Source organism: Hetaerina americana, unplaced genomic scaffold (assembly GCF_022747635.1).
Source record: "Hetaerina americana unplaced genomic scaffold, ioHetAmer1.1.p SCAF_3, whole genome shotgun sequence".
NCBI lineage: Eukaryota > Metazoa > Arthropoda > Insecta > Odonata > Calopterygidae > Hetaerina > Hetaerina americana.
The window spans coordinates 64,677,982-64,703,838 of NW_027286874.1; the positions used below are offsets into that span (position 1 = coordinate 64,677,982).

Genomic DNA, 25,857 nt, shown 5'->3' on the forward strand with positions numbered 1-25,857 from the left:
GATTGAATATGTTCTCCCTTAATCATCTCTAAATCCGTGTGACCATCCAGGGACGCGACCATGGTCCTTTGTAACGCACGCGCTATCGTTGCCATGAATTAAGCCATGGACAAAGACAATTCGATCACCGCTCTTCGAATTTAACGTATCGAAACCCAATATGGCGCCAATTCCGGCGTTGCCACGAATCATTAGATCTGGATTGACAGATCCATGATTAACAACAGATTTATGGGGGAAAATCGCGTTTTATCGTAAATAGGGATAATACCAATGCACAAAAGAAGATGGTCGACGATCGCACCCCTGGTTTCTTATATTTCCTGGAAACTGCGGGCGGCTCAAGGAAAGGAATTCCCTCCGGCCAACTCTGATGTTTTGGGCTTATTAGTATTAGGATTACTCAAATATGGAAAAGAAATCGACGTTTGGGTTGATTAATGTGGTGTTTAGTGATATGGGGCACCGCTTCATTCCTTTCCAGGTTTTACGCAACCCTGGAACTCTTTAGGTCCGTTTGGTCATAATTGAAAATCTACCTAACGATGCTAAATCAAGCGTCCGATTAACGGGACTGGATGGAACAACAAGAAAGCAGCGAATTACGCGGGACGGAAGGGTAATGATGAAACGAAGTGCTTCTCGGGACATCTGTTCTACTTCCCCGAGAGAACAGGGAAGAGTCCTCACTTATAAAGGGAAACACTCCCATAATCGGTTTAATATACTTTTGAAAGTGTCCCTCGCAACCCTCCCTTGTTTGGTTTGACCACTGAATTTTTGTCAAGTGCCTTCGCCTACGTTTTGGTATCATTCGTTTATGACTTCATCCGACTTGAGTGTTGTTGGGTGCACGCGTCTGTCATAGCGCTTTCCCTCCAAGGCCACCCGAGTTAACTAACTCGGCCGCCCCACAGGGTAAGAAGCGTGGGCGGTCCCCTCGTAACCTCTCCTTGGGAGTCCTCAGAGAATCCCCTCGTGCAACGGCGGCCGTGCGAGGCTTTTGGGGGAGCAAGGCCCCCCCTCAGAGAAGCGCCGACCTTAACCTCCCCTTGTCTCTCTCCCTCCCTGCCTGCCTTTGCGCCAGAAGAGGAAAGGAGGAGGATATTTCCAGGGAGTTTGGGTCGGCGGCGTCGGACAGGGCACAGCCGTTGTTACTTCCTGCTCCGAGGGCCCTTGAGGGAGCAAGCGCACAACGCATTTGGTATAAATCGAGGTATGAAGTGAATGAGGAAGGTTTACCAACAGGTCGATTTTTTCTTAACAGGGTGCGCTCACTATTTCGATCACTGTAATACCGGCGAAAGCAGCAACAAAGCAGCTTTGAGCGATAGATCATGTATGCCTATTTGTTATGTTAATTTTTTTGAAACCACAACCTAGCACCCTTGCGGAATAAATGAAACCAATTCGACTCCACATTTCTATACTCCTCCCTATAAATTTAGAATGTTTTTGAGCAGAAAAAGTGCACCTGTATGGAAGTTTGTCCTAAAATTTTACTTGTAATGTTTCAGCGAGAAACGCTCATTATTTACGTATGCTCATGGGTTTGTCGACGGAGCGAGTTAAAAGGGTACTGGCATCCAAGATGCCAACCAATGTTGCGCGCGTTGGTGGGCGTGGCCTCTCTCCATCCAAACTTCGAGCCACTATGTGAGCGTTAGCTCGTCATAGAAAGCACCCCGTACGTTCCTTTCACATTTGCCGTAGCATCCTTTTGGTATTGGACCATGGTTTACCCTCCGGAGTTCTTGCAGTGTGGTATAGTTTTTTTTACACAGTACCCTATAAGCTACCGCTGGGGTGGGTGGCAGGGGATGTTAACACAATCTTGACCTAAAATACTTTTCCCTCCTAGTGCGGCGGGACAGCGTTTTTCTGATCCCTTATCGCTCTTGGGGAAAATGAATTCTTAAATCTATCTGTTCAACGGTTAATATCTCTAATTATATTAATATGATCTCTCCGACCCAAGTATGAAGGGGCCAATCAGTGTCAGTTTTATCAGGAGGGTGCATCAATTGTTCAACGTTATTTTTTTTAATTCGTTACTTTGGGATTTGTTTTAATTTTCATAGTCCCTTTGCTTGCGAAGATGGATCATTTCATCTACTTCACTTAAAATTGACAACTATGTACGATATAATTCCTGCCGAAAAAAAAACCTACATTTTTCCGATTTCCGCACGTGACTCGGACCAAATGACCTTTCACAGGTTGTGCACCACCGATTCGCGTGGCCTATATCTTCCTGCTACTTGGTTGAAACGGCAGTTGAACTAGCAGCACAATCACTGCTCAGAGTTGAGTGAATATTCACTCAATCCACTGTCGCAAGCAGGTCATCACCGTACTTCCTCCATCGCTCACTTTGACACCCTAATAAATTACAGTGACAATGGAGGATGACGACCCCAGCTCGGAAACCAACGATAGCCAAAAGATGATCCAGCCTCTTCGTTTTCTATTTTTCAAGTCCCAAATGCCATGATCTTCGGCCGGCCGCCTGCTTTCAGACTCTCTCCCCCGCAAGGCTGTTCACGGGTGGACGTACCTTTCCCTTCTTCCATTCCCGCGGAGATGGGGTGGGAAATCTCGTGATGGAAGCACCCTTAAACAAGGTCAGAGCCGTGGTAGATTTTTATATTCGGAGGAGAAATCGTCTTTTTTCGAAGTGCGAGAGTAGACGGTGGTGATGGGACAGGGTGTGGGGAGGTGGAGAATGGGGCGATGGGGAGGGTTCTGTCGCCGCGGCGGAGGGGACATGCACGGGAGCCCCTGCCCGTCTTCCGGTCCCATCCTTTCTCTCCCCTGACCCAAAATGCCCCTCCCCCTCGAGGCCTTTACGCACATCCATTACCTGAAGCGCTCGTGATGATGGATTTTTTGTCCGTATGTTCCCATCCCCTACTCCAGCGACAGGGCTTTCCTGTCCGGGGCGGAGAGGGGTTAGATGGTGCTTCCTCGCATCCCTGACCCACCGGAACGGATTTGTGGTTGTTTTGAATTACTCCGAAGAGTTTGGGGGGGGGGGGGTTGAACGTAAACCTATATCGTTGATAGGGAAATGCCCTAGGGGTCGACACGTTTAATAACTGAACCTTTGATAATGTATTCATACGTGAGTTGGGCGAGAAGCGATCCACGCACCACTCCCATTCTCATCCCATTGGATGAAAGTGTTGGAGATTGGATTTCTTTTTTTCGCGCATATGCAATTTACGTATTATTCTCCGCAGTGAATTTAGCATCGAATCGGAGCAAATTATCGTCGAAGCGATATTTATTAGGCACCTCAGCAGATCTGTTCAGGAATGGACTAAATATTGTTTGGCTTTCAAGTATTTTCCGCCGGTTTTAAGTTTTTTATTGTTGTTGAATTACAGATTTACCTGTAACTGCCGAAAGTTCTTTTCAGCGGCACACGACTGGCGGATTCCGCATGGCTTTTCTTTTATTTTACCGCGTGCTCGTAATACATGCAAACTTGCAAATTTTGGCGTTGGGACCACTCTTTTTCCCTTTTCCGCTTATTTTTCGATCGAATTAGAGCCTTTCGAACGACCATTAATCACCGCTGTTCCGGTAAAAAAAAGGTTAAAATTTATTGGAATACACGTTAGGTTAGCACGATACGTTTGGATAATATGAACAATTTAGTCATAACGGACCCGGAGTTTTAATGTTTATTTTTTTATTATCGGGAAAAATCCTTTTGTTCCCTACCATTCGTAATTTCCCAGCGGTTTTCTATCGGTGATATAAGAAGGATTGGAAATGTATTCGCCGTGGATGAAACTTCTCCTTATGATTTACTGTGGATGAAACCTGCTCCTATCGTAAATTATTTTTCTTTGCCTGTTGCACAAGTTCCAATAACTTGGTCGTGAAAATTGAGCACGAGGAAGAAATTAAAAATTTTCTGCGGTCGATGCGTAGGTACTGCCTATACATCTCGGAACTACTAAATGGCACCTTCATTGAGTTTCAAGTGAGGCTTGCATAAAGATTTATGTGTCATCTTTAGATTCTCGCATGACCTTCATAAATCTCCTCTCAGTACGGCGTCCGTGTTTTTTTTCTCTCCACACTCGATTCATCCGCAAATAGCATACCTCACCCCAGAGTTCAGCACACCCGCGAAGAGAACGCTCACACAAAATGCGGACGTAACCGGGCCCCCAAACCTTTTCTAAGAGACTATTGCCGTCCGATCAAAATTTAATTTCGTCCCAAGACAGTATGAATTTTGAACTCTGGAAAACCAACGCATTTCCTTTATCATGACACGGTTGTGTGATTTAAAAAAAATAAACTGCGGTATTGATGGGAGAATACAGGTGGGGGTATCGTTTATCAGCAATTACTAAGAAATAACCAAGATTTCGGGATAAAAATTAATGCTGCATATTAATTGATCCTTATGGAGATATTGTTGTAAATTACAGCTATTAATTTTGATTTTCTTTTTGTCAGAGAGCCGTAGATTGAAGTAACTCGCATTATGGAGAGGGCATAGGCTCGCAGTGTGGTTAAGTTCCTTCATTTGAAAGGTTACAGAGCCCGGTAAATCCACGATGAAATGATGACTGTTTGTGGAAATGATATGGGACAGTTGTGAGTTTGAAAAGTAATTTTTAAACTGGCCGCATGTCCCTCACAGACGATCAAAGAAGTGGAAGACCATCATTCACGGAAAATGCTGCTACAGTGAAGAAAGTGGGGGACTTCATCCTATCAAACTGAAGAGTCCAAGTAATTATGAATCCAAGTGATTATGATTCCAAATGATTATGAATCCAAATGATCATGAATGATTTGCGGCAGTGTGTAGAAAATTATTTACGAAGAACTGAATATGTCAAAAGTGTCAGCACGCTGGATTTCACGACCACTGAGTCCTCAGAAGCACACACGGCGCGACCGGCATTCGACATCGACCCTACGATCCACCAAAAAGGTGTCTGGGAGGGGGTACAATCACCTGGTGGGAAGGGCAAATGTTAAGGGATGATATGGGAGAGAAAGGGAAAAATATTCGTTAAAAAACTATCCAACAACTTGCAAATTTGTATACATGCTGGAGGAAGGCTTAATTCAAAACAAGGAGGAAGGCTTAATTCAAAACAAGGACACCTATTACATTAGTTATTCGAAAAGCGAAAAAAGGGAATAAAATAAATTAACCGACCACACGACAGGCCCCCACCATAACAAGACAGGTTATGCAGAACTGAAAAGTAAGAAGAGGAAATTCCACTACCACATGGACATGCAACCTACAATGGTCTCCGCCCCCAAAAGCACAGGTAGGGAATGTACCACACTGCTGCAGGCAGCGGAGGCGTTCTTGCCCCCCCCCCCACAGAGAGAGAGACACGAGGGATGGAAGAAGAAGCTTGAAAACAACAAAGCAGGGCAAGCAATACTGTAATGATGACTACATTCATTAAATGGCAGTCCCATGCGGTAGGCAATCAAAGCGATATGGTTATGCCACATCCACCCTATTCTCCCAATCTTGCCTCAAGCCACTTTTTTCAATTACCAAAACCAAAAATACTATATGTAGGTTGGAGATTTGAAAACGCAAATTATGTCATTTAAGAGGTGGAATAATGGTTTCAGACGAAATGTTCTGAGTTCTACGAGGTCGGCCTTAGGAAAGGTTTGCCAGTCTGCTTGCTCTGTGCCCACATCTCAACATACGTTGAAGAGTTTTGCCGTGAAATATTGTGCCGTCCTCTGTTCGAAGGGATATCTGTTCATCTGGCACCGTTCTGACCGGATCTATGGGCGAACCTATTTTTGGCTCAGAGTAGACTGTTCGGGGAGCTGCCATTTGCTATCGAAATGCGTTTGTTTTCTCAGGGATGGAATCATTGACGGGGAAGTGTGTGGAATTCGCTTGAAAGCGAGTCATAGTCCCCCCGAAAGTTAAATAGGAGATATTTGTTCCTGCCTGAGCCGTCGAAAGTTGAGACGTATTTATTTTTGCTCCGCTGACTATTTTGTTTGCCCACCGCACCTCTATTTCTCTATCTTTTGGAACCCGAGTAATGGACGATACCGTGTCGTGGTCCGATGGAAAGTCTCCTTAAAATTATCTTATTAAGAGCATCGTAAGAAAATCATATAATTTATGCTTATTCATTTGGGTTTTTTCGATGTTTGTTGTTTTTGGGACATTGCTTTTTCTCCTAATGGCACAATGAATAATATAATAATATTTCTCCTGATGATGAGAAGAAGACAGTAGTAGTATATAGGGGAGGCGACCGATCGATACCTAAGGTCATTTGCGCCATAGGGGATGGACAGGAAAGGATGAAGGGTGGAGAGACACGCGGCGTCGGCATTAGCCTACACATGTCGAAAGGCGCCAAGGGGTCCAAATTTTAACGTCCCATCCGACGGACGGCGCACTGACTCAAAGTACCCTCTGCGAAGCACCTCAAGTAGGGATTGGAATATTCGAACCCGGGCCCTCTGGGTGGGAAGCCAGTGCGTTAGCCACCGCACCATCCTGATCCCCCAGGAGACTGGTAAGCGTATTTATATATTTATATATACCCTGCAAGCCACCGCTAGGGTGTGTGTCACGGGGCGAATACACACCAGAATAATTTTACCCGAATATGACCCTATCGTGGTCGAAGAATGTTATTATGATCCCCTATCGTTTGTGGAAAAAATTACATCTTAAATCTATCTGTTCTACACTCAATCTCTCTCATTTTATTAACGTGATCTCTTCTGCCGTAGTACGATGGGGCTAATAATACATTTTCAACATCACTGCTGAAGAGAACTCCTTCCAATTTATGCAAGAGCTTCAATCTGTAATTTAACCATCGCTCCGTGAGTGACTCCCAGCCGAGCTCCTCTAATATTTTGGATACGCTACTAAGGTTATCATAACAGCGTTTTACAAACCTATCTCCTGTACGCTATACGCGATCCAATTCGGCAATAAATCCAACTTCGTGAGGATCCCATACACATGCAGCATATTCTAAATGAGACCTAACCAACGACAGATAACATTTCTCTTTGACCTTTTCATCGCATTTACCTGGTACTCTTCCAATAAATCCTAATTTTTTGTTAGCGTGCATAGTGTCATAACTATAGGTAACCTACCGGTTTAGGTAGGTTTTGGATGGAGTCAGCAACCAAGTATTCTTCTTGTCTCTCCTATCAAAACACAACCCAACCTCTCTACAGCGAAGCCCCTCCTCATCTCCGTATACCTCCTTCCTCCCCTCATTCCATCCACCCTGTTTCGGCTCATTCCTCTTTTGCCTAGAATTCTCCCCTATATCACAGTCTTCAACATCCCACTGCCAATAAATATGATTTGCATCCATTTTTCCTGTCTCCTTATGATTTCTCCCAACAAACCCCTCTCTTCCCCCACCATACTCAGCACTTCAATTTTATTCCTTTTTGTCCACTTCACCTTCTCCATCCTTCTTCACACCCACATTTCAAGAGCCTCCAGTCTACGCCTAACATATTGCTTCAATGACCACGCCGTACATAATTACGTTATATATCAAAGTTTTAATGAGCCTTTTCTTAACATCCTTACTCAACGATCCTGCTATCTTTTCTCTGCCTGTTTAAGCTTCTTTGCCTCACGCAATTCTTCTCTTTGTGTGCCTACTACTTTGATTATTTTGGTTCAAAATACATCCGAGATACGTAAACTGTTCCGCTTGCTCTAGTTTTTGCCCTCCTATTTTAACGTTTAACTTATCCTTTCTCTTTCTGTAAAATCGCATGATCCTTGTTTTATTAATATTTATTCTCATCCCATATCTCTCGTCCTGTATATAACTCTCGCGCCGAATATTACTCTTTAACTATCACTCCAATAATCCCCACTATCCTTCCATCTTACCTCGTATTGACCTAAAATGTCTACATTTTCTCTTTCCATCTCTCGCTTGATATTCTCTAATTTTTCCTGGCCTCAACATTGTTCTAACATTTCAAGTTCCCATTCTAACAAACGTCTTCTGTACTGGTGCTGTCGGTTTTGCCTGGAAAGGGTTTCGTGAAATGGAGCGCGGAAGCTTTGCCTTTCCTGCTGCCGGCATCACACACGGCCGATTGGGCCGAGTCCCGTCGTTGCCAGGACTCATTTCCTCAATGCTATCCATCATAGAAATTTTGAGGATTATAATATAGGTGGCATCCCGTTGCCTTCCTCTTTAGTGTTTTAAACGTGACACCATCACTCAATTACCGCCCCACAGGGGTCGCACTTTTCGCAGCCGCCTTACTGAGGAATAGACGCTGCGCGGACTACCTTTCGTCCGTTTCCTCACCTTCGACCTATCTGAGATGGGTGACCATACCAGGAGCAATTATCATTTCTCCCGCCAGAACAGGTCTATGGTTTATCGGTGCGCACAAGCCCTTCCACCACGTCAAGGCTGAAGTCCATGGGAGGGGTAAGCATATTATACGTTTTCCATTATGAAATGGCTCTGTGACTGATTTACGGCATTGATGGCGTAGGCATATTGCGCTCGCTATTCAGTCTTTCATGGAAAATTCTTTCAAAATATGAACAAAATTGGCTTATTTAGACGCAAATAATCACACAACTCGCATCATTTAAAGATGAGCAGTGAAAGGCTGGCATGACTCGTTGCCATTGATCCTAATGGTTTGGAATGAGTTAGTGTGAAAGAGAAATCATTTCAAATATTTTTTCCGTAAAAAAGAACGCCTTGATCAAATCTATGCATGTTCATTTGGAAAAGTTATGAATTCTCGATACTGTCGGCTCAGCCAGTATTTATTAACGGCTTTCTGATCGAAATCGTGAAAATATGTAGCGTCGGTTTGTAAATGTAATTAAATGTTCCCTCTGTAAACGTATTTTGTTCCTTAATAATTTTGATTAAAATGCCTTTCGACTGAATGAAATTGCCCGCGCAATGTTGTGTTACAGTGCCTATATATTTGAAAAAAAAGCTGAGAATCGGTCATACACCTTATTGTAAGTTTTAAAGCAGAGGCCATTATCCAAAGTCTTAGCGCTCTAAAAAAAGCTGAGAAATAGTGTCCGTGATCACTTGAATGCTCTAATTAATATCCGTCCCTCAGCTCGATTCTTTTTAAAAAGAGTCTTCATCGAAAATTCGTGCGCAATTTTTGACGCTGGAATCTACTGTGAAAACTGTGAAGTGGAGAGATGAATTTTAAGAAGTTGCTGTTAGGTGATGCGACCAGCAGCTGAGGTAATTCTGCGACATAAAGGTTAGGTGGGTAATTTGGTAGGGCTAGGATTGGATTTTTGAGGAATGTGGGAAGATGAGTGGAGAGAAACCTTGCTCCGGAATAAAACAACTCTTAGCGAATAAACGCCAAAGGAGTCACAAAATTTGAAGTCCCATCCGACGGTCGGCGTACACTACTTGAAGTGCTCTCCACAATGAATCCCAAGTGGGGACCGCAGTACCACTTAGCTTTCCTGTCACCGCCGGGGTGAGTGCGGACCTGCCCGGCAGATTTCCCATTCCCATTTCGATCCTAATGAGTTTTAATGAGGGCATAAATGTTGCCTAGGGCTCCTCAGAAATGTCACAAGTGCATGCTTGTATGCGCTTGGTTGATTCGTACGTGAGATGACCACAGGGTTGCAGACAATATTTCACGAAACATATGGTACATCTGTTGTTGATATTCCCTTTAAATCTTAGTGTCATAACTTGACATTTGCAAAAGTTACGTAGCCAAGAGTACATCTATCTCTGTGTGTGTTGGCGATTTTTTACAATTGCAGAAATGGATTTAAATTTGCAACAACGAACTTGTATTAAATTTTGCGTAAAAAACGGATTTAGTGGCGCACGGACGTTGGAAATGTTGGAAAAGTGTTTCGGCAACGATTCTCTAAAAAAAACGGTCGTTTACCAGTGGCACGAGCGGTTCAGAAGTGGTCGTGAGTCAATCGAAGATGATGAACGCAGTGGCAGACCATCGACATCGAAAGTCGGTGAAAAAATTGATAAAGTAAAAGAAATGTTGGTCAATAACCGCAAATTAACCATCAGAGAAATAGCGGAGGACTTGAACATTGCCTATGGATCCGCCCAAGACATTGTGGTTAATGATTTGGGTTTCCGTCGTGTAGCAGCAAAGTTGGTGCCAAAAGACCTCATTTCATGCAAAAAAGAGACCGTGTTGACGTCGCAAAAGACATGATTTGCGAGGCTGAATCCGATCCCACATTCATCAAAAGGAACATTACTGGAGACGAGACGTGGGTTTATGAGTACGACACGCAATCCAGACATCAGGCAAGTGAATGGCGTTCACCAAATGAGCCGAGACCAAAAAAACCACGTCGTTTTCAGTCAAAAAAGAAGGCAATGCTGACGGTTTTCATGGATTACAACGGTGTAGTGCATCATGAATTTTTGCCAGAAGGCCAGACAGTAAACAAAGAGTATTATTTGGGCGTTATGAGACGTTTGCGTGAAGCAATTCGCCGAAAGAGACCAGAAATGTGGGCAGAAAACTCGTGGATTTTGCACCATGATAACGCACCGTCGCACAGTGCTATCATTATTCGTAATTTTTTGACGAAAAATGCAACAAATACCATCCAACAGCCACCGAATTCACCTGATTTGGCTCCCTGTGACTTCTTTCTGTTCAATCGAGTTAAAAAACCATTACGGGGAACGCGTTTTAGCAGCCGAGAGGAAGTAATGGAAAAATCGCAGGAAGCACTGATGGACATACCGAAAACCGAATATAAAAAATGTTTCGAGGATTGGATCAAGCGCTGGCATAAGTGTGTTGCAGTCGATGGGGATTACTTTGAAGGGGACAATATAGATTTAGATGAATAAACTTGTATTTTTAATTTTCTGAATAAATTCCGGGAAATTTTTGATCAAGGTAGTATCCTTACCCAAGCCAACAATGACGTTACTTAAAATATTTTTTTGTGTGTAGGGCCAAATGCGTACAATTTATTACAGGTTTTTTTTCCGTGGATGCAACATACATGAAAATAATAACAAAAAAATAACAAAAAATGTACATTAATGGCTTTTCGCAATCAAAAGTCTAGAGGATCTGTACAGTTTTTATTTTCTCTAATTAAATTTGTATGAAATAATTCACTTATTAATATTGTATTGAAATATAATATTTCTGATATTTCATGATATTCGTAAATCGTTTCATAGATTTCTCACGTACACTATCAAATATAAAAAAAAATCTCATGCTTGTTATTCATATCCGCAACTATAAAATAAAGGAAGCCGTCAGAAGGCACGGCGAGTGAGAAAAATTGCGCCATCTCTGATCAAGAGCGGGAGATTCGTAGTTTTGTGCCCGAGAGTGAAGTCGCGTTTGACTCGTGAGGATGACGAATTCATGATCTGCGTCATGGATATGGCAGTGATTGCCAGCCGTCGTCATGTGACTCGAGCTTGATTACGTCAGTCTTTCGAGAAGAAAATGTTTGTCGAGAGCGTTTTAAAACGGCAGCAGTTGCTCCGATGTGGATGCGAGTGTTCCTTGTCATTTTGGCATAAATTAAAAATATTCAATCAGAATAAGGCATTGATTATGTCTTCTTTTATTTTCCGACTCATATGATTCATATTTAGTGAATATGTACCCACTCAAATCTTTTTGAACTGATAATTAAAACACTGTCATTGTTTCACCCTTTTGAGACGATTAATATTATTTGATTTTCCTACAATCACGGTCGTTCCCCATCCAGGATTTTTAATGTCACTTGAAAATGCATTCATGTATTACTTTTTTCTCGTCCTCCCTTTTATCCCATCATTCCTTAATCCCTGTGTTTATTCATCCCCGCGCATATGCAATGCGTGATTAAGTCCTTCGAATGTCTTTGGTTTGTGTTGCTTCTCATTTCAATGTCAGAACTCCGTGTCTCATTCTCCTCTGCTTCTGCTTATAATGCTTTATCCGTCGCTTCCGAACGCTTGTCGTGGCGCTGCGAGTGGTGGACAACGTGGAAACTCTTACCGGGAGCGCGTGCTTTCTGCAGATTTATGGCACCATCCCGTTCCATCCACACCGCGTCTCTCAAGCCCGCTGCCCCCCTCGAGGAACTCATTATCAAGCACTCCTTGTGCAACAGTTGGGAGAGCAGTGCGAGTCGTGTCCGTTGGCCGGGATTTTGAACGAAGCGAATCCAGCGGAATATTTTCTTCCGAGAGATGTATTTTATTCGTAAGAGTGAGAATACTTGTTTGATCGTCAACAGATGGTTTGTTACCCAGGTTTGGTCGAATATATTACTGCTATCCCCCCCCCACCGTAGCTTCATTGTTTCTTGTCGACCGCCGTAATCTTTACCTTCCGGTGTTCCTCTGTCCCCCACGTATGCAACAAGTGCGTCTTTTGGAATACATTTTAAAAAACTCTCATGAAAATTGATTGTGATGAAACGGAACATTAGGATTATGGTTCCGGAACTGCGTGGTTAAAAAAAACATTTGTATGAGACTGAGAGCGATTAGTAGTGATATACTTGAGAGTTTTAAACTAATATTTCGTATCTTCTATGAGGTTTAATTTTTTTAAAAGTTGTCACCCGAACTTTATGAGGAACCACAGATGGTCCAAGTAAATATACTGCGTACCCATAATGTGGGGTTTTCATCGGCACGACGACGTAGGATTTATTTAGCGCGAGGATTGTCTATGCCCCCCGGCCGCATTCGTCGAATTGTTTCTGTGGTGGAGAGTAGTGATGTGTAACTGTATCGAATTTACCGATTAATATTTATCGATACATATGATAAGTTGAAGCACTGGTACATGGGATAAGACGAGGTAACAGTACTCTCCTGTATCGAATCAAGAACCGATATAAAATACACCATTTTTTTTGTGGACCTTTCTTTGCATTAACATTTGCCAAGAAGAATAAAGTTCAATTTAAATATTAATGAGTAATCCTAGCTCACTGTTCTGTGAAAAACTCCACTATAAAAACATTATGCTACAATTCATATTCTCCCTCTCTCGTTCTCAGCCCATCAAATGTCCCGATACGGCCGCTTTGCTGGTAGGGGTACGACCCTTGGCGGTTTCAACCAACTCCCAGTCCGTTAGCCCAACTTCGCCCCAACTCCTATCCTTTTCATACTATCTCAACCGGGCTGTAAGTATTTCAATCTCACCTGACCTATACATTTTATCTCTACCCTAACCTTCCCACTTTGTCCATGATTATGCCGCATGAAACGGGTCGTGTCGCGTGAATAAATCTGTGGAAATGTGCAAAGTGTTCAATACCTGCGTACACTTCATCTGGTTTTCTTTCACATCCGTAACACCATTTTAAGTTGACATTTTTAAATCTCCGAAAAGGTAATTTGGTTTGAGTGAAGCCAGGAGGAGGGCGTGGCTCCATAATTATGTCAAAGCCCCGTAAAACAGTCAGAGCCATGACCAGGAATCAACCCACGACTTTCCGAGTCAACTCTACCTCTATATCAGAATATTGGATATCGGAAGGATCACTCTGGTTGGACGGACCAGAGCCGCGGTCGTTCACGCTATACAGCAAGCAAATATATCACCTGCAGGAAACCTCTCTTCACGCCAGCCCGAGCCTTATTCCCGCGTCTCTCAAGATTTGGATGGGCCATCAGTGCGGCCTTGCCCACTGGCCTCCATGGATACTCCAGATTCAGGGAAGGTGTTCGCTATCGGACGGGAACTCCAGTGTGCAGCCCATTGGGACCGTGTGCAAGCCGTCACTGCCATCCTCTACCTACTGGATCCTCCCAAAGAATCGCGTAAATAACCGGGCTCGTCCTTTGCTCGCCGCGGTTAAAATGGGGTGGCATAATGCCATCTCCCTAGAGCAGGCATCAGCGGTATCTTCATTCCTCTTACCAGCGAACTTTGTATCGCACCCCAGGGCACAGTAGCAGGAACCTTGTCGCACAGCGCCCCAATCACAGGCGCCGTGTCCTCCGGCTGCGCGGGGGCGCCCAAAGAGGAAACCCTTAAGGACCTGAGATGCAGCACATGGGAGTACGTATCTGCGCCGATGGCTAGCGGAATGGCCCTCCCCAGTTAGCCGATCTCGAGCTGGCGGGCGATCGTTGGCTCTGCGGGATTACAGGCCGCGTTCACTGAGAGACCTCCAACTCCAAGATACCCTACTCCCCTCGCCCTGCCGTTCACCCCTTATTTCCATGTGGTAGCGGAGTTAAGATCCTGAACGTTAGAGGATAGCGTTCACCTTCTCCATCCTTCTCCCCACCCATATTTCAAAAGCCTCCAAATCTCTGCCTGCCATCCTGCTTCAATGACCATGTTTACGGGCCGTACAAACCACGCTCCTTATCAAATATTTTGCGAGTCTCTTCTTAACATCCTAACTAAGCATCCTGTTCATCAATGCCCTCCTCCTGATTAAAGCTTCTCTGCCTTACGCAATTCTTCTTCCTATGTCCCTGCTGCTTGAACCATTTTGGTCCAGAACATTCCCGAGATACGTAACTGCTCCACCCGCTCAAGTTTATGGACTCCTATTTTGATATTTAATTTAGCCTTTTTCTTTCTGGAAACCCGCATAACTTTCGTTTTGTTTACATTTATTCACATCCCATACCTATAACATCGACTTTCCAAAGCACTCAGCAATGCTTGCAACCCATTGACTGACTGACAAACTAAGGCTTGATCATCTACAAACCTTTTATGGTTTTCCCACCGACTTTCATTCGTATCTCCAGTTCTTCTCATGTATCTTTAACCATCTCCTCCTCATACACCTTGAAAAGCTCGGTTGACAATCGACATCCTTCGTACCCCTCCTCATAACACTGCCCATTCCGACTCTCCATCCGCCACTCGCACCTGAGCAGTCTTTGAGACATGCACAGGCTGCGGATAAGTCGCATATCACTCCTATTACTCCAAGTTGATGTGAACACTATTACTTGCAAGCGTATGTACGACTCATGTACCAGTCGTATGCTCATTTAAAAACTTTTAAATCCTGGTGGATAAAGTCGGATGTCGAAACAAACCATCGGTATTCGGGAAACTTTCGATACGGTAATTATGAACTAAAAATTGGAATAAAAATTATCCAGATGGACCATGCAAATATGCCAATACACATCGCCCATTCCTAGTGGATGCAAATGTCTCGTACTAGTTACAACCGGCTATTGTGTTAATTATCGATGGCGACTACCTAATTATAATGCAATAAATATCAGCGATAAATTATTTTTTTTGTATGTTGACAGTCGAATATATTTCTTCGCTATATCCAATTATTAGCAGCATGTTCGTTAAGGGTGAAAGCGCAAATGAATGCAAATTTTTCTTGAATTGCGAAACATTCAAGTTTCAATTATGTTCAAGTTTGTTCTTTTTGTCTGTGTATTACTGTGATGAATAATCAGTTGAAAATTCGTTGGCCAGTGACTTGATATGAATTTATAAAGTCATGCCAAACTGAAAGACGAGGCCTGTCAAGAAACTTGCGTTTAGGCCTAGCATGTCGGTGGGTGTGGCTAGAGCCTTTTACCTTGGTGTCTAAACGTCCCTACAGTCGGTAGGCATCCTAATGTGGTAGTGTGCAGGCTGTGGTTCTTCTACTTTGCTCACTGTGAACTGTTAAAATGTGCGCTGCAATAGAAAATACAGCGAGTTTTCACTCGTATTTGTTCCTTGGTAATCTTTTGCGTTTCTGTTTCATCGGAGTGTGCCTCTACCAAAGCTGCCCACCAAAATTTTAGGCCCAGTTCATTTGAATCAGTGCAAAAAAATTAAGTGTGTTTTTGACCTTAAATTTGAACAGGAATGGAATGGGAAAACTTCAAATTTCAAAATATTATACTTACTGCGGAAGTTTCACGGTCATTCGTTAAGATTTATGTTTTAGGATTCCGAATTACCGCTGAAATAAACACACCGACTTCATTCCTCTTTATTTTTTTTATATTACAAATTAGAAATATTTATTACAAAATGTAAGAATTCATGCAGAGACCACTAAATTCATTGCAAAGCCTCTAAGATAGACATCGTTGAATTAAAATGTGTGAATATTTTCCATTTATCTACTTCATTTTTACATGTTCACTTTCCTTCTACATGTTTTTGACTAACTTGAGTTCCTATTTCGTATCATTACACAGGAAAAACCTGGGTGAATATTTAAATAGTAAAAAAGAATGCAATATACAGTTGCACTCAACCACTACTAATGAATTTGCATTGTCATGGGCAATTGAAAAAGAAATAAAGTTATTTTAGTGCGTCGTCTGTCTTACTGTTCTGAAAGATACAAGTTGAATGGTAAGGAATTTCTTGTTCCAAGGCTCATGTTTCTCATAGGCGACGATATTGGATTGAAAGCAATCGTAGAATTTCAGTTCTAATTGTGATCCATTAAACAAAGTTGAAATAGTGTTGTTAAAGTATTCAGCTATTGATATTAAATACAGAATGAAATTTTAAAACACGCGTGTGTGTATATATACAATATATATATATATATATATATATATATATATATATATATATATATATATATATATATATATATATATACACACACACATTTATAACACGTTTTGACTTATGCATTGAAATACATCATACATCAGCGCGTGTTAACCTGTTGAAGTGAACACTTATTTTATCTCATTACAAACACAAAATATTTTTTTCAATCTAATACAAGCTGTTACCAACCATATATTTGTTATCCAATCACCTCATGTGCACTTACACAAACCCCCTTATTCAGGTTTGATTTCTTTGATTCACAATTACCGCCGCCAAGGGGGTCGAAACAACATGACACCGTAAATACTCTCCTCTCGAACTCTCGAGTCCTTTGACTTTTACTGTGTTGATGAGTCCATTCACTCCGCCTCTCCCACCACCGCTTGCCTGCTTCCTTTCCGCCGCCACAGTCGCCTGCCCAAAGATTCAGGCTTTGCATTCGATCCGGGCGGCACCACCTTTCGACTCCCCTCCACCCCTTACAGGCCCGCGCGTCTTATTCCACGCTTTTGGCGAAGTGGATGAAGGAGAGCACAGTGTCGAGGAGGTACGTTGCCCCGGTGAGGACGCAGAGGCTCCCCAGTGCCAAACCGATTGACCTCTCCGTGTCCACCATCTGGTACTTGTGTTCGCTCTGGTAGCCATGCCAGTAATGGAGGGCGGTGCCGCCCACGGCCACAAACATGAAAGTGCCAATGAAGTTCATGATGATTTCCTGTCAAGAGAAAGAGATGAGGAGGGGTGGGGGTTAGGGGAGGGAGAAGTTAGAGTGAGGGTGGGGGGGAAAGGGGAAAGAGACAATTAACTGAGCTCTAATCGAGGGAAGAATGCCGTGCGCTCAAAGAAGCCAACGCATTCTTCATCCCTTCGTGCCAGTCTTTTTGGCTGCCGTCTGAAACAGCCGCGAGTATTTGGAAAAGTGAGGAGTTAACAGTAGACGGTATGTTTGCTCAAACGATTCAGTCATTTGTCCGTCGTGCACCATATGCACCTAATGGTGCACGACGGACTCTTGCGGACGGATTCTTGCGCGAAATAAGCACGCGCGACCTTTAATAAAAATCGAAGAGGAAAAAAAACCTTCCTCGCTTAATAAGACGGATAGAGGTATTTATTTGGGCGAAATTGAGACCAAATGGTCCCTTCTTCCATTTAAACCATGATGATAAGTGATTTTAAAAAATATGAAAATACATTTGCAGGCACACTAGAGCTTTTGTCTTTAATATTAGATTGTGTGCAAAAATAACGAAGGACGTCTATATTTTTTAGATTGGTTTTGCACTCGGTTGATCCATTGCATTGATTAACTATGAATCTCATTAATTGATAGGTCATGTGTCAACCACATTGCTAGATGTTGTCTCGTTTGAACTGCGCCGAGTGCGAATGAAGCAAATAATAATAAAATAGGTTTACTCAAATAAAATTAGCAGTCTATGCTGATGAAATGGCAAAAAGGTTAACAATGTTGTCTTTACCGAGTGCTTGATTAAGAAAACTCCAGATGCTACAAGATTCGAGAGAAAAACATTAATCAAACGTAGTATTGATGAATCATAACACAACGTTAGTCAAAGATAATCATACCCAAATTCATGAGGTTTTCTTAATGTAAGACACGTTCGTATATTCATAGGGTTCTTAAATGTTTCAAGTTCCATTGATTTTCAACTCCATGTACTTCAAGTCTTGGAAGCCCAATTGGAATGCTTGGAATAAGCAGTCATTTCAAGAGAGGTCGTTGGCGAGGTAAAAGAAAATGAGTTTGATAAAGAGAAATAGGTGGCATTTACAATTTGGAACAATTCTGCCCCGGTTGTATGTTAAGGAAGAGTTTAGCTATGATAGAAAGCCCAACTGTTCATTTATATTTGCTTCCCAGTTTTGCAATGAAGAAAGTCTTGCACTTCCTGAATGCGACTATGAAAGCAGCTTTCATAGTTAAAGGTAGTTCGTGCCAATTTCAAGAAGACTAAATCCAAAATGGACCATCGAGAAAACCTTTGCCTCTGCCCAAGACCCATACTGGGTGGTAACTCCTAACACGATTCACTTTGAAGATCTTTGTCCGCCATCTTCCTCAAATTAATTCGTCCCAGGGTTCACTCACGCCCAGATCCTTGTCCTTGGCATAGTCCTAGATTCAGTTTTATAAGCAGCGCAAGTGGAGCAGCGTATATCTCTCCGGAGATGGTTTTCGCGTCATTTAAATAATTACAACTTCTTGAAATTGGCCGAGGGATTGAGTTCTGGGCGAGGAGGACCGAGCCGCACACTCACACACACGTTAGCGCGGTTTCTGTGCGATGAATGGAGAATGTTTGTATGTGTGTGTGTGTGTCTTCCGCCCCAATTCTTATAATGGACCAAGGAGACTTCCGGTAGCTTCCTTCATTCTCTCGATTCTCTCCCCTCCCGAGCGAGCGGGTGGGCGTGGCGCGAAAGGCCTCGAGGACGCGCCTGCTTGTGTGAGTGTGTGTGACCCCCTCCGCCCCCGCCCGCCCAATCCTTCCCTCGTCCCTCCAGCCACTTCCTCCCCCCTCCCCAAACCACCTAAACCCCGCGTGTTAGTGCTTTTTATAACCCGTTCGTTGCGGGCTCAAATTGAAGATGACCTACGCCCGAACGGAGGCAGAGGAGATGCCAGGTTATTTCCTTCTCTCTCCCCCTTTCGTTTATTTTTTCTAATAAAGCAAAGAAGGCTTTCTTTGTCTTTCTCCCCCCCCCCCTCAAGTTAGGAGGGATTCCGTTTTCACGAAGCTGGTTTTGTCATCGAGAAAGCCGTCCCCCTTGCCTCACTACGTGTATCATCGGCCCCGAAGACGGCGTCCCATTCATGCGTGCGGGAATGCTTGGCGGGAGTGCGTGTCGCCCCCGCACGTTAATGCGTGTGGGATTCCATTCCTTCTTCAATTCCTCTCTCGCGCGTTCCTTAGCATCGAAGGAGGGTGCACTCTCGGGATGCGCGCGCAACATTTCCCAGGAACTTGTGCGCCTATCGCTTCAACAGCAATAGTTAATTTGTTATCGTTGAAGGGGCGTTTGTGACCTCTTCCTGAGTGTCCGTCCATAAATGCATACCGGAACCGATGATTACGTTAGACAGACCTATTCAGACTAGCGCCAAAAACGTTGCCGTGGTGGGAATCGAAAGCAAACACTGTCTGCGTCGCTGTTGATATGATTGGTTGAGGGCCGCATTGCAGATATTCGTCTCCTGATCTATCGTTTACATACATGCACGAGTACATCGAGCGATTCGCATGATGACTTAATTCGTGCATTACGTTACGTAAATTTCTTGCTTGGCAGCTAATGACATTAGTTAAAATTTAAGGGCGTGGCAGATGACAGAAAGATATGATAGTTAAGGCATCAAAAGGCAAAACCGGCTATAATCAGCACATCTGACTGTGCGTGATAAAAAAGAATTTTGTAGTTTTTCTACAAATTTATTTGGTTCCGGCAAAGTGCCTCCTCAACCAAACCGCCTCACTCCGTCCAATTCATCTCCGAACCTTGTCACGGAGATAACGTTTATGGCAATGCGTTGTTAATTAACAGGTTCAAACGAGATGGTATTCGTAAATTTCTGGACCAAGCCTACTATTCTGATCCTCTGTATTTCATTGAAACCACTAGATTAATATGAAATCGAAGGTTACCTCAGCGATATTTATTTGCACTAAATATGTTTACCAGTTTCTCTCTTGCATAGTGGAGTCTTCAGAAAAATCTTTTTTCCTTATTGAGGACGAAACTTATATGATAACTGCACTGCTGGAAAAAAAGAAATATTTTTAATTGTTCCTTCAGATTTTTTTGGGCGACGCTCGTATATGTAGTTTTAGGCGATGAAATTACACAATGAGGAGTAGCAACGCGCTGATCTTTTTGTTTGCAATATCGGTTTCAAGTGGCTCAATGAAGAGATACTCACGACCAAGGTCTTTTTCTGCTGCGTGGTGCCGAAGCAGTAAGAAATGAGGACTGCGCTGGTGTAAAGAAAGAAACCCACGAAGACACCCGATGCCACTATTTCAGCGTCAGGGTTCTTCTCCTCGTTCAAGTTCCATGTGCCCCCGACTCCCAAAAACTGTCCACCGTAGCCAGTGCGGTAGAGAACCAAAATGATCAGGTTCATAACCTGGAGAGGAAAAATAAGAGAAACTTTTTCAATGAGACAATACATTAGAGGGAGACTGTTAAGATTTGTAGATAGATAGATGTAGGTCTTCATTTGGGCGAAATTGAGACCAAATAATCCCTTCTTCCATTTAACCCATCGTCGTATACGTACTATATTAGGCATTAAACTTATAGTTACATTCATATGTGCACAGAAATACTTATAGACAGACATACACATATATTACGCGCGGATTTGTACAATGAAAAAAATGTATATATTTATATATATATATATACATATACATATATATATATATATATATATATATATATATATATATATATATATATATATATATATATATATATATATATATATATATATATATATATATATATTGGGACGGCACAATAGAACACAAATAAAATAGTAACACTTAAAAGGACACTCACTCGGTAAATTTTTTAAGCTTTCGGCCTTCTCAGAGGCCTTCTTCAAGTGAGACTGAAAATATGCTGGAGGGGGTAAGGGGTCTGGGCGGGGAGGGGAGGTGAGGTGCAGGGAATGCTGGCAGGGAAATTAAAGATGGCGGTGAAGGGTGGGAATTTCAAAACATCGGAAAGCGATAATACTGGTGCTGAATCGGGTAGGGATTCTAGGATGTTAAGGGAGAAACACTGATTGAATGAAAGGCAGTGGGAATTTGCGTGTGAAGGAATAGGAAGAGAATAGAGTGAGGTAGAATTGCAGGAGTAGCGGCGATTGTTCATTCGAATGGATAAGGGGGTAATGCATTCGCCTATGTAAAAGGAAGTGCATTGCTTGCATGAATAAAGATAAATAATGTTTTTTGAGAGGCAATTAGCGTGGGAACGAGGTGAGGGGGCAATGAGAGGATGTAGGGAGTAGATCTAATAAGTAGACAAGTTTTACATCAGGGGCGGTTGCAAGTAGGGGAAATATTAGGAAATTTGTCTCCGGGGGGCGCCAAAGGGTTGGTGGAACTCAGAAGGTTTTTGAGATTGGCGGGTCGTCTGTATGCGAGAGATGGGCATTGGGGTAGTAAGGATGAGGTCGCGTCATTGTCATGTAAAATAGGAAACTTCTTTAAGGAAGGTTTTCAGTCTGTGTCCGGGGAAATAGGTGGTGCAAAGGTTGAGTCCTGCGTGAGATGTGGGCTTGTTATTGTGTGGTGTGTGTGGTCGGGTAGAAGCTAGGGAGAACGTGGCATTGCTCGCCTAGTAAATCCCACGCAGGAATACACCCACGAAGAGAAGGGGAGTTGAAGCACCTGCGGAAACCCTACGAATTAGTGGAAAGATACATGTACATTTTAACAATTATTTTTCACATAGCATATATATTGCTATTGCTATTTTCATGTTACAGCATATATACATGCTGCAACATGAAAATATTTGCGATAGATTTCCGTACGATGGTGTGGAACAATAAGTGCATTGTTACCCCAGTGTCCCTGTTGTGGATTGAGCTGATGGGAAGGAAATTTTCGTTTTAATATTTAGGTGTGTGTTTTGAAAATATCCTGTAAAAAATTGCAGGAATATTTAAATGCCTGCCACCTTCTAGCTTTAACTATTATTATTATTCTTGTAAATGAGTCCGAAATAGTATGATCGTATTTTTAAGATCACAAATGAACCGCACACAGGAATTATGGGTCTTCTGGAGTTTGGTTTTCAGTTATCCTGAAAGGTCTTGGTATACCACATCACAGTAATCAAAATGGGGTATGAGAAGACATACAAGAAGCATCTTTAAGAAGGGGGGAGCAATGTGCTTTAACCTTTTCAGTGAATGCAGGGATGAGTTTATTTTTCCGCAGATAGCAATTGCATGATCAGTCCAAGATAACGTTTCATTAATGGGTACGCCTAAATTATTGACTGTTTTAGTGTTGTTATGTGTAGAGTGATATCATAAGTCAGCGGAATAACCCCCCCCCCCTCCTAATTACAGGGTCTGTCTAAAAAATAAAGTAGAATAAATCCGGGAGCAAAATTATTGCTGATCAAATTACAAATTACTAAAATGCTTCCAAATAAGCACCCTAGTGCATCGGCACCCCGATGCCAGCGCCTCTGACAGTCGTGTTGTAACGCTCCCGGAAGGCGTCGACGGGAACCTCGTTCAGGCACCTCGTAACTGCCTCTTTGGTGTTGCCCAGCATTTCAAAATGGTTGCCTTTCAAGCTCCTTTTTATTATTGGGAACGATGAGAAGTCCGGCGGTGCTACATTGGTGCAGTAATGTGGCTGGTGCAGCATTTTTGTAACTTTGTACTTGACCAGGCACTCGGTCACGAGGTCTTACAATTCTGTAGCGAAATATCAACTTTTGAAATCGATGAATTTCACGGGGTACCTGCATTTTCGTAATCCGATGATGCCATAGCTAGGGTAACTAAAACCCAGTAATTTTCTGTTTTTCACATAAAATTGATGTTTCATGTTGTAAAAATCATATGTGATTCATAATCAGATGGATCAGGTCCATTTTTGAGTTCACATCACACCACAAAGAAATAATGACTTAAGTGTATCATTGGCAGATCACTCAACATACTCCATTCCAGCCTCTACATTTAGGATCCAAAAATGCTCCAGCCACTCAGTTACTTCGTGTGCATTGAAATATCCAAGTATTTCTAAAGTAATTCCTTAAAATTCTGTAGTGTAAATTACACGAATTTTGAAAATATCAACTTGCATGGAGAATTGCGTAGAGAAAATCATCGGACCTGAAGCAACGTTGGCATCTGATGTATCATGTTCTCAGTCTTAGCATGTAACTGTTATTTAATATCGGCCTGTATTTTTTTTAAGTGTTTTCAAAATAACATCATTTAAAAAATGAGCATTATTATGCGGGGTGGCGACAGGCTTGGGAAATCAGGTCAATCTCAGGGAATTTTTAAAAAATCTGGAAATTTCTGGGAAATCCCGTGAATATTTTCAAAAATTCACCGCAACGGAGAGGATTCCAGGGAGGGAAAGGATCCAGTCTACCTTCTAAAGTTCCAAGGAAAAAATATTTTTGTCGCTGAAATTTGATTCTTGCTTCAATTCGGTATTTTATTATTTAAATTCAGGACATTTGATGGCTAATGTCAACTTTGCTACTGTGTCAAAGGATATTCTAACACAGCTGAAAATTGCCATGTCATGGGAATATTTTCACTCCCGATACACTGCATGTATTTCATTGATTAGTGACTAATTCTACTATTGTCAACAAGCTAAATCATGGATCACTTTAATTGTTTAAAAGTTCACTGAATAAAAGTAATTATATGTGATTTAGCTCTCTTCTGCCCTCTATAATTGTCCCGTAATTTAACATTTCTCTTCTACAGTTCTTGGGTTAGAGAAAATTGATAGCTTATGCGGATAGAAAGAGCATAGTTTGATAATGTTTGGAAGAACAACAGATTTTATTGCAGGATCTCAGGGTGTCAAAAAACAGGGAAATTTAGGAAAGAAAGCATTGGGAAATCAAGTGTATCTCAGGAAGTTTTACTTTTCAGTTTCGGTCACCGCCATGTGAAACGATAATTTGCAGATAAGCATTAAAGATTCACTACTAACAGCAATGCTATTCTTCGTTAAGAGTGAAGAGCAATTAAAGATTAAGAGTAAGTTCTTACGTATACTAACCCTTCCATTACTTTCTAGATCAACAGGAAATTGAGCGATTAGAGCCATTTCCGTTATAGGTATGGTAAGTTTATGGGTATAACAATTTTATTTTCTTAAAACACGAAAGTAATATCTGGCGTCACTTGGTGGAAGCGTTCTGCGCTCATTATGAAGAATGAAAATCATTTGGCGTACTTCCACCCATAATTTATTACCCCGACCATGGTTTCGACACAAGAATGTCATTTTCACCTTGAAAATGGCGCTTTTGTGTCGAAACCTTGGTAGTAGAATAAATTAAGTTTTGAAGTTACGAAGTAATTTTAATTCTGATTCTTCTTAAATCTATTAGAAACATTTAAAATGCGGATAAGCGACTCGTCTAGTTAAGTTTACTTTAAGTTTGATCTTTTAGTTACCGCGCAAAGTAATCTTTTTTTTTCTCTTTGGCCGAATGGACTGAATAATTGACGTTTTCATAATTACAGCATGTGGGGAATGATAAAATTTAACGACCATTCTCCTGCATGAATAGTAACGAACTTTTTCAAGGTGCAAATATATTCGCATTTTCTGAACTGACCTAAGTTACTTTCAGAGGGCGTTTCCCCAGACGCGACAGTCCGAAAAGAATAAAATTCACTCATCATAACGTCAGTGAACGCGAAACTTTTTCAAGGTGCAAATATATTCGCATTTTCTGAACTGACGTAAGTTACTTTCAGAGGGCGTTTCCCCAGACGCGACAGTCCGAAAAGAATAAAATTCACTCATCATAACGTCAGTGAACGCGAAACGCGAATATACACCTGTATGCCCAGTTTATTTTCGAATATCAATGTCCTCACTGTCAAGTTTCACTACCTTCATGTCACACTGCAATTTTTAACCGGCACAATTCGCCGTTAAAGAATGTTAACACCAAATTAATTATGGACAGACAAATGGAGCAATATGCCATCGAGGCTATTGCATTTCACTGGAATTAGCGGATCTAAGTCACCAATTCGTAAGTATTTAGTCGAGTGGTATCGTTTTTATTTCATATGTTAGCGGTGACATTAAATTCATCACATTTATTTCTCTGTGTTGTATTTCTATTTAAACTTTTAAATAGAAAACTTTCATAAATTCCATTTCCTTCCTTTGATAACTTCATCAGTCGTTGGTAGATGTCGGAGCTTGATCATTTAAATGTTTCAGCGGACTAAGTTGAGTGGATTGAAAATAAAATGATATTTACAGTGCCGAATTTAAGCATTTCGGAATTTTAACAGGTCGTCTGGATGAATTCGCAATATTTTCTCACGAAAAGGATGGCAACAATATATATTTTTTTTATATTCCTCAAGTAAAGTGTTCAGTTGGATTTCTCTCGATTCTTCTGCGCCACTCTTTGGTCGTCCGCCAACACTTGGAACGGCACAGTGATCTGTTCGAAGTGGGTCTCGGCCCACTGTTGTCAGTTGCGATGAAAATTTCAATGACAACACCGATT

The 25,857-nt window shown here is 42.1% G+C and overlaps 2 protein-coding genes across 2 annotated transcripts in view; one reads left to right on the forward strand and one right to left on the reverse strand.

The window, feature by feature from the left end:
- Positions 1-25,857, forward strand: part of Adsl (adenylosuccinate lyase) — a 341,605-nt gene that overhangs the window by 278,139 nt on the left and 37,609 nt on the right. The window lies entirely within an intron of this gene.
- On the reverse strand, positions 17,063-22,988 carry Ssk (smooth septate junction protein snakeskin). Its single transcript, XM_071588731.1, has 4 exons — positions 22,861-22,988; positions 22,469-22,508; positions 20,510-20,716; positions 17,063-17,281 (listed from the first exon to the last, which is right to left on the reverse strand). Exons 1-4 carry the CDS (start codon positions 22,986-22,988, stop codon positions 17,063-17,065), a joined length of 594 nt encoding a protein of 197 aa, XP_071444832.1.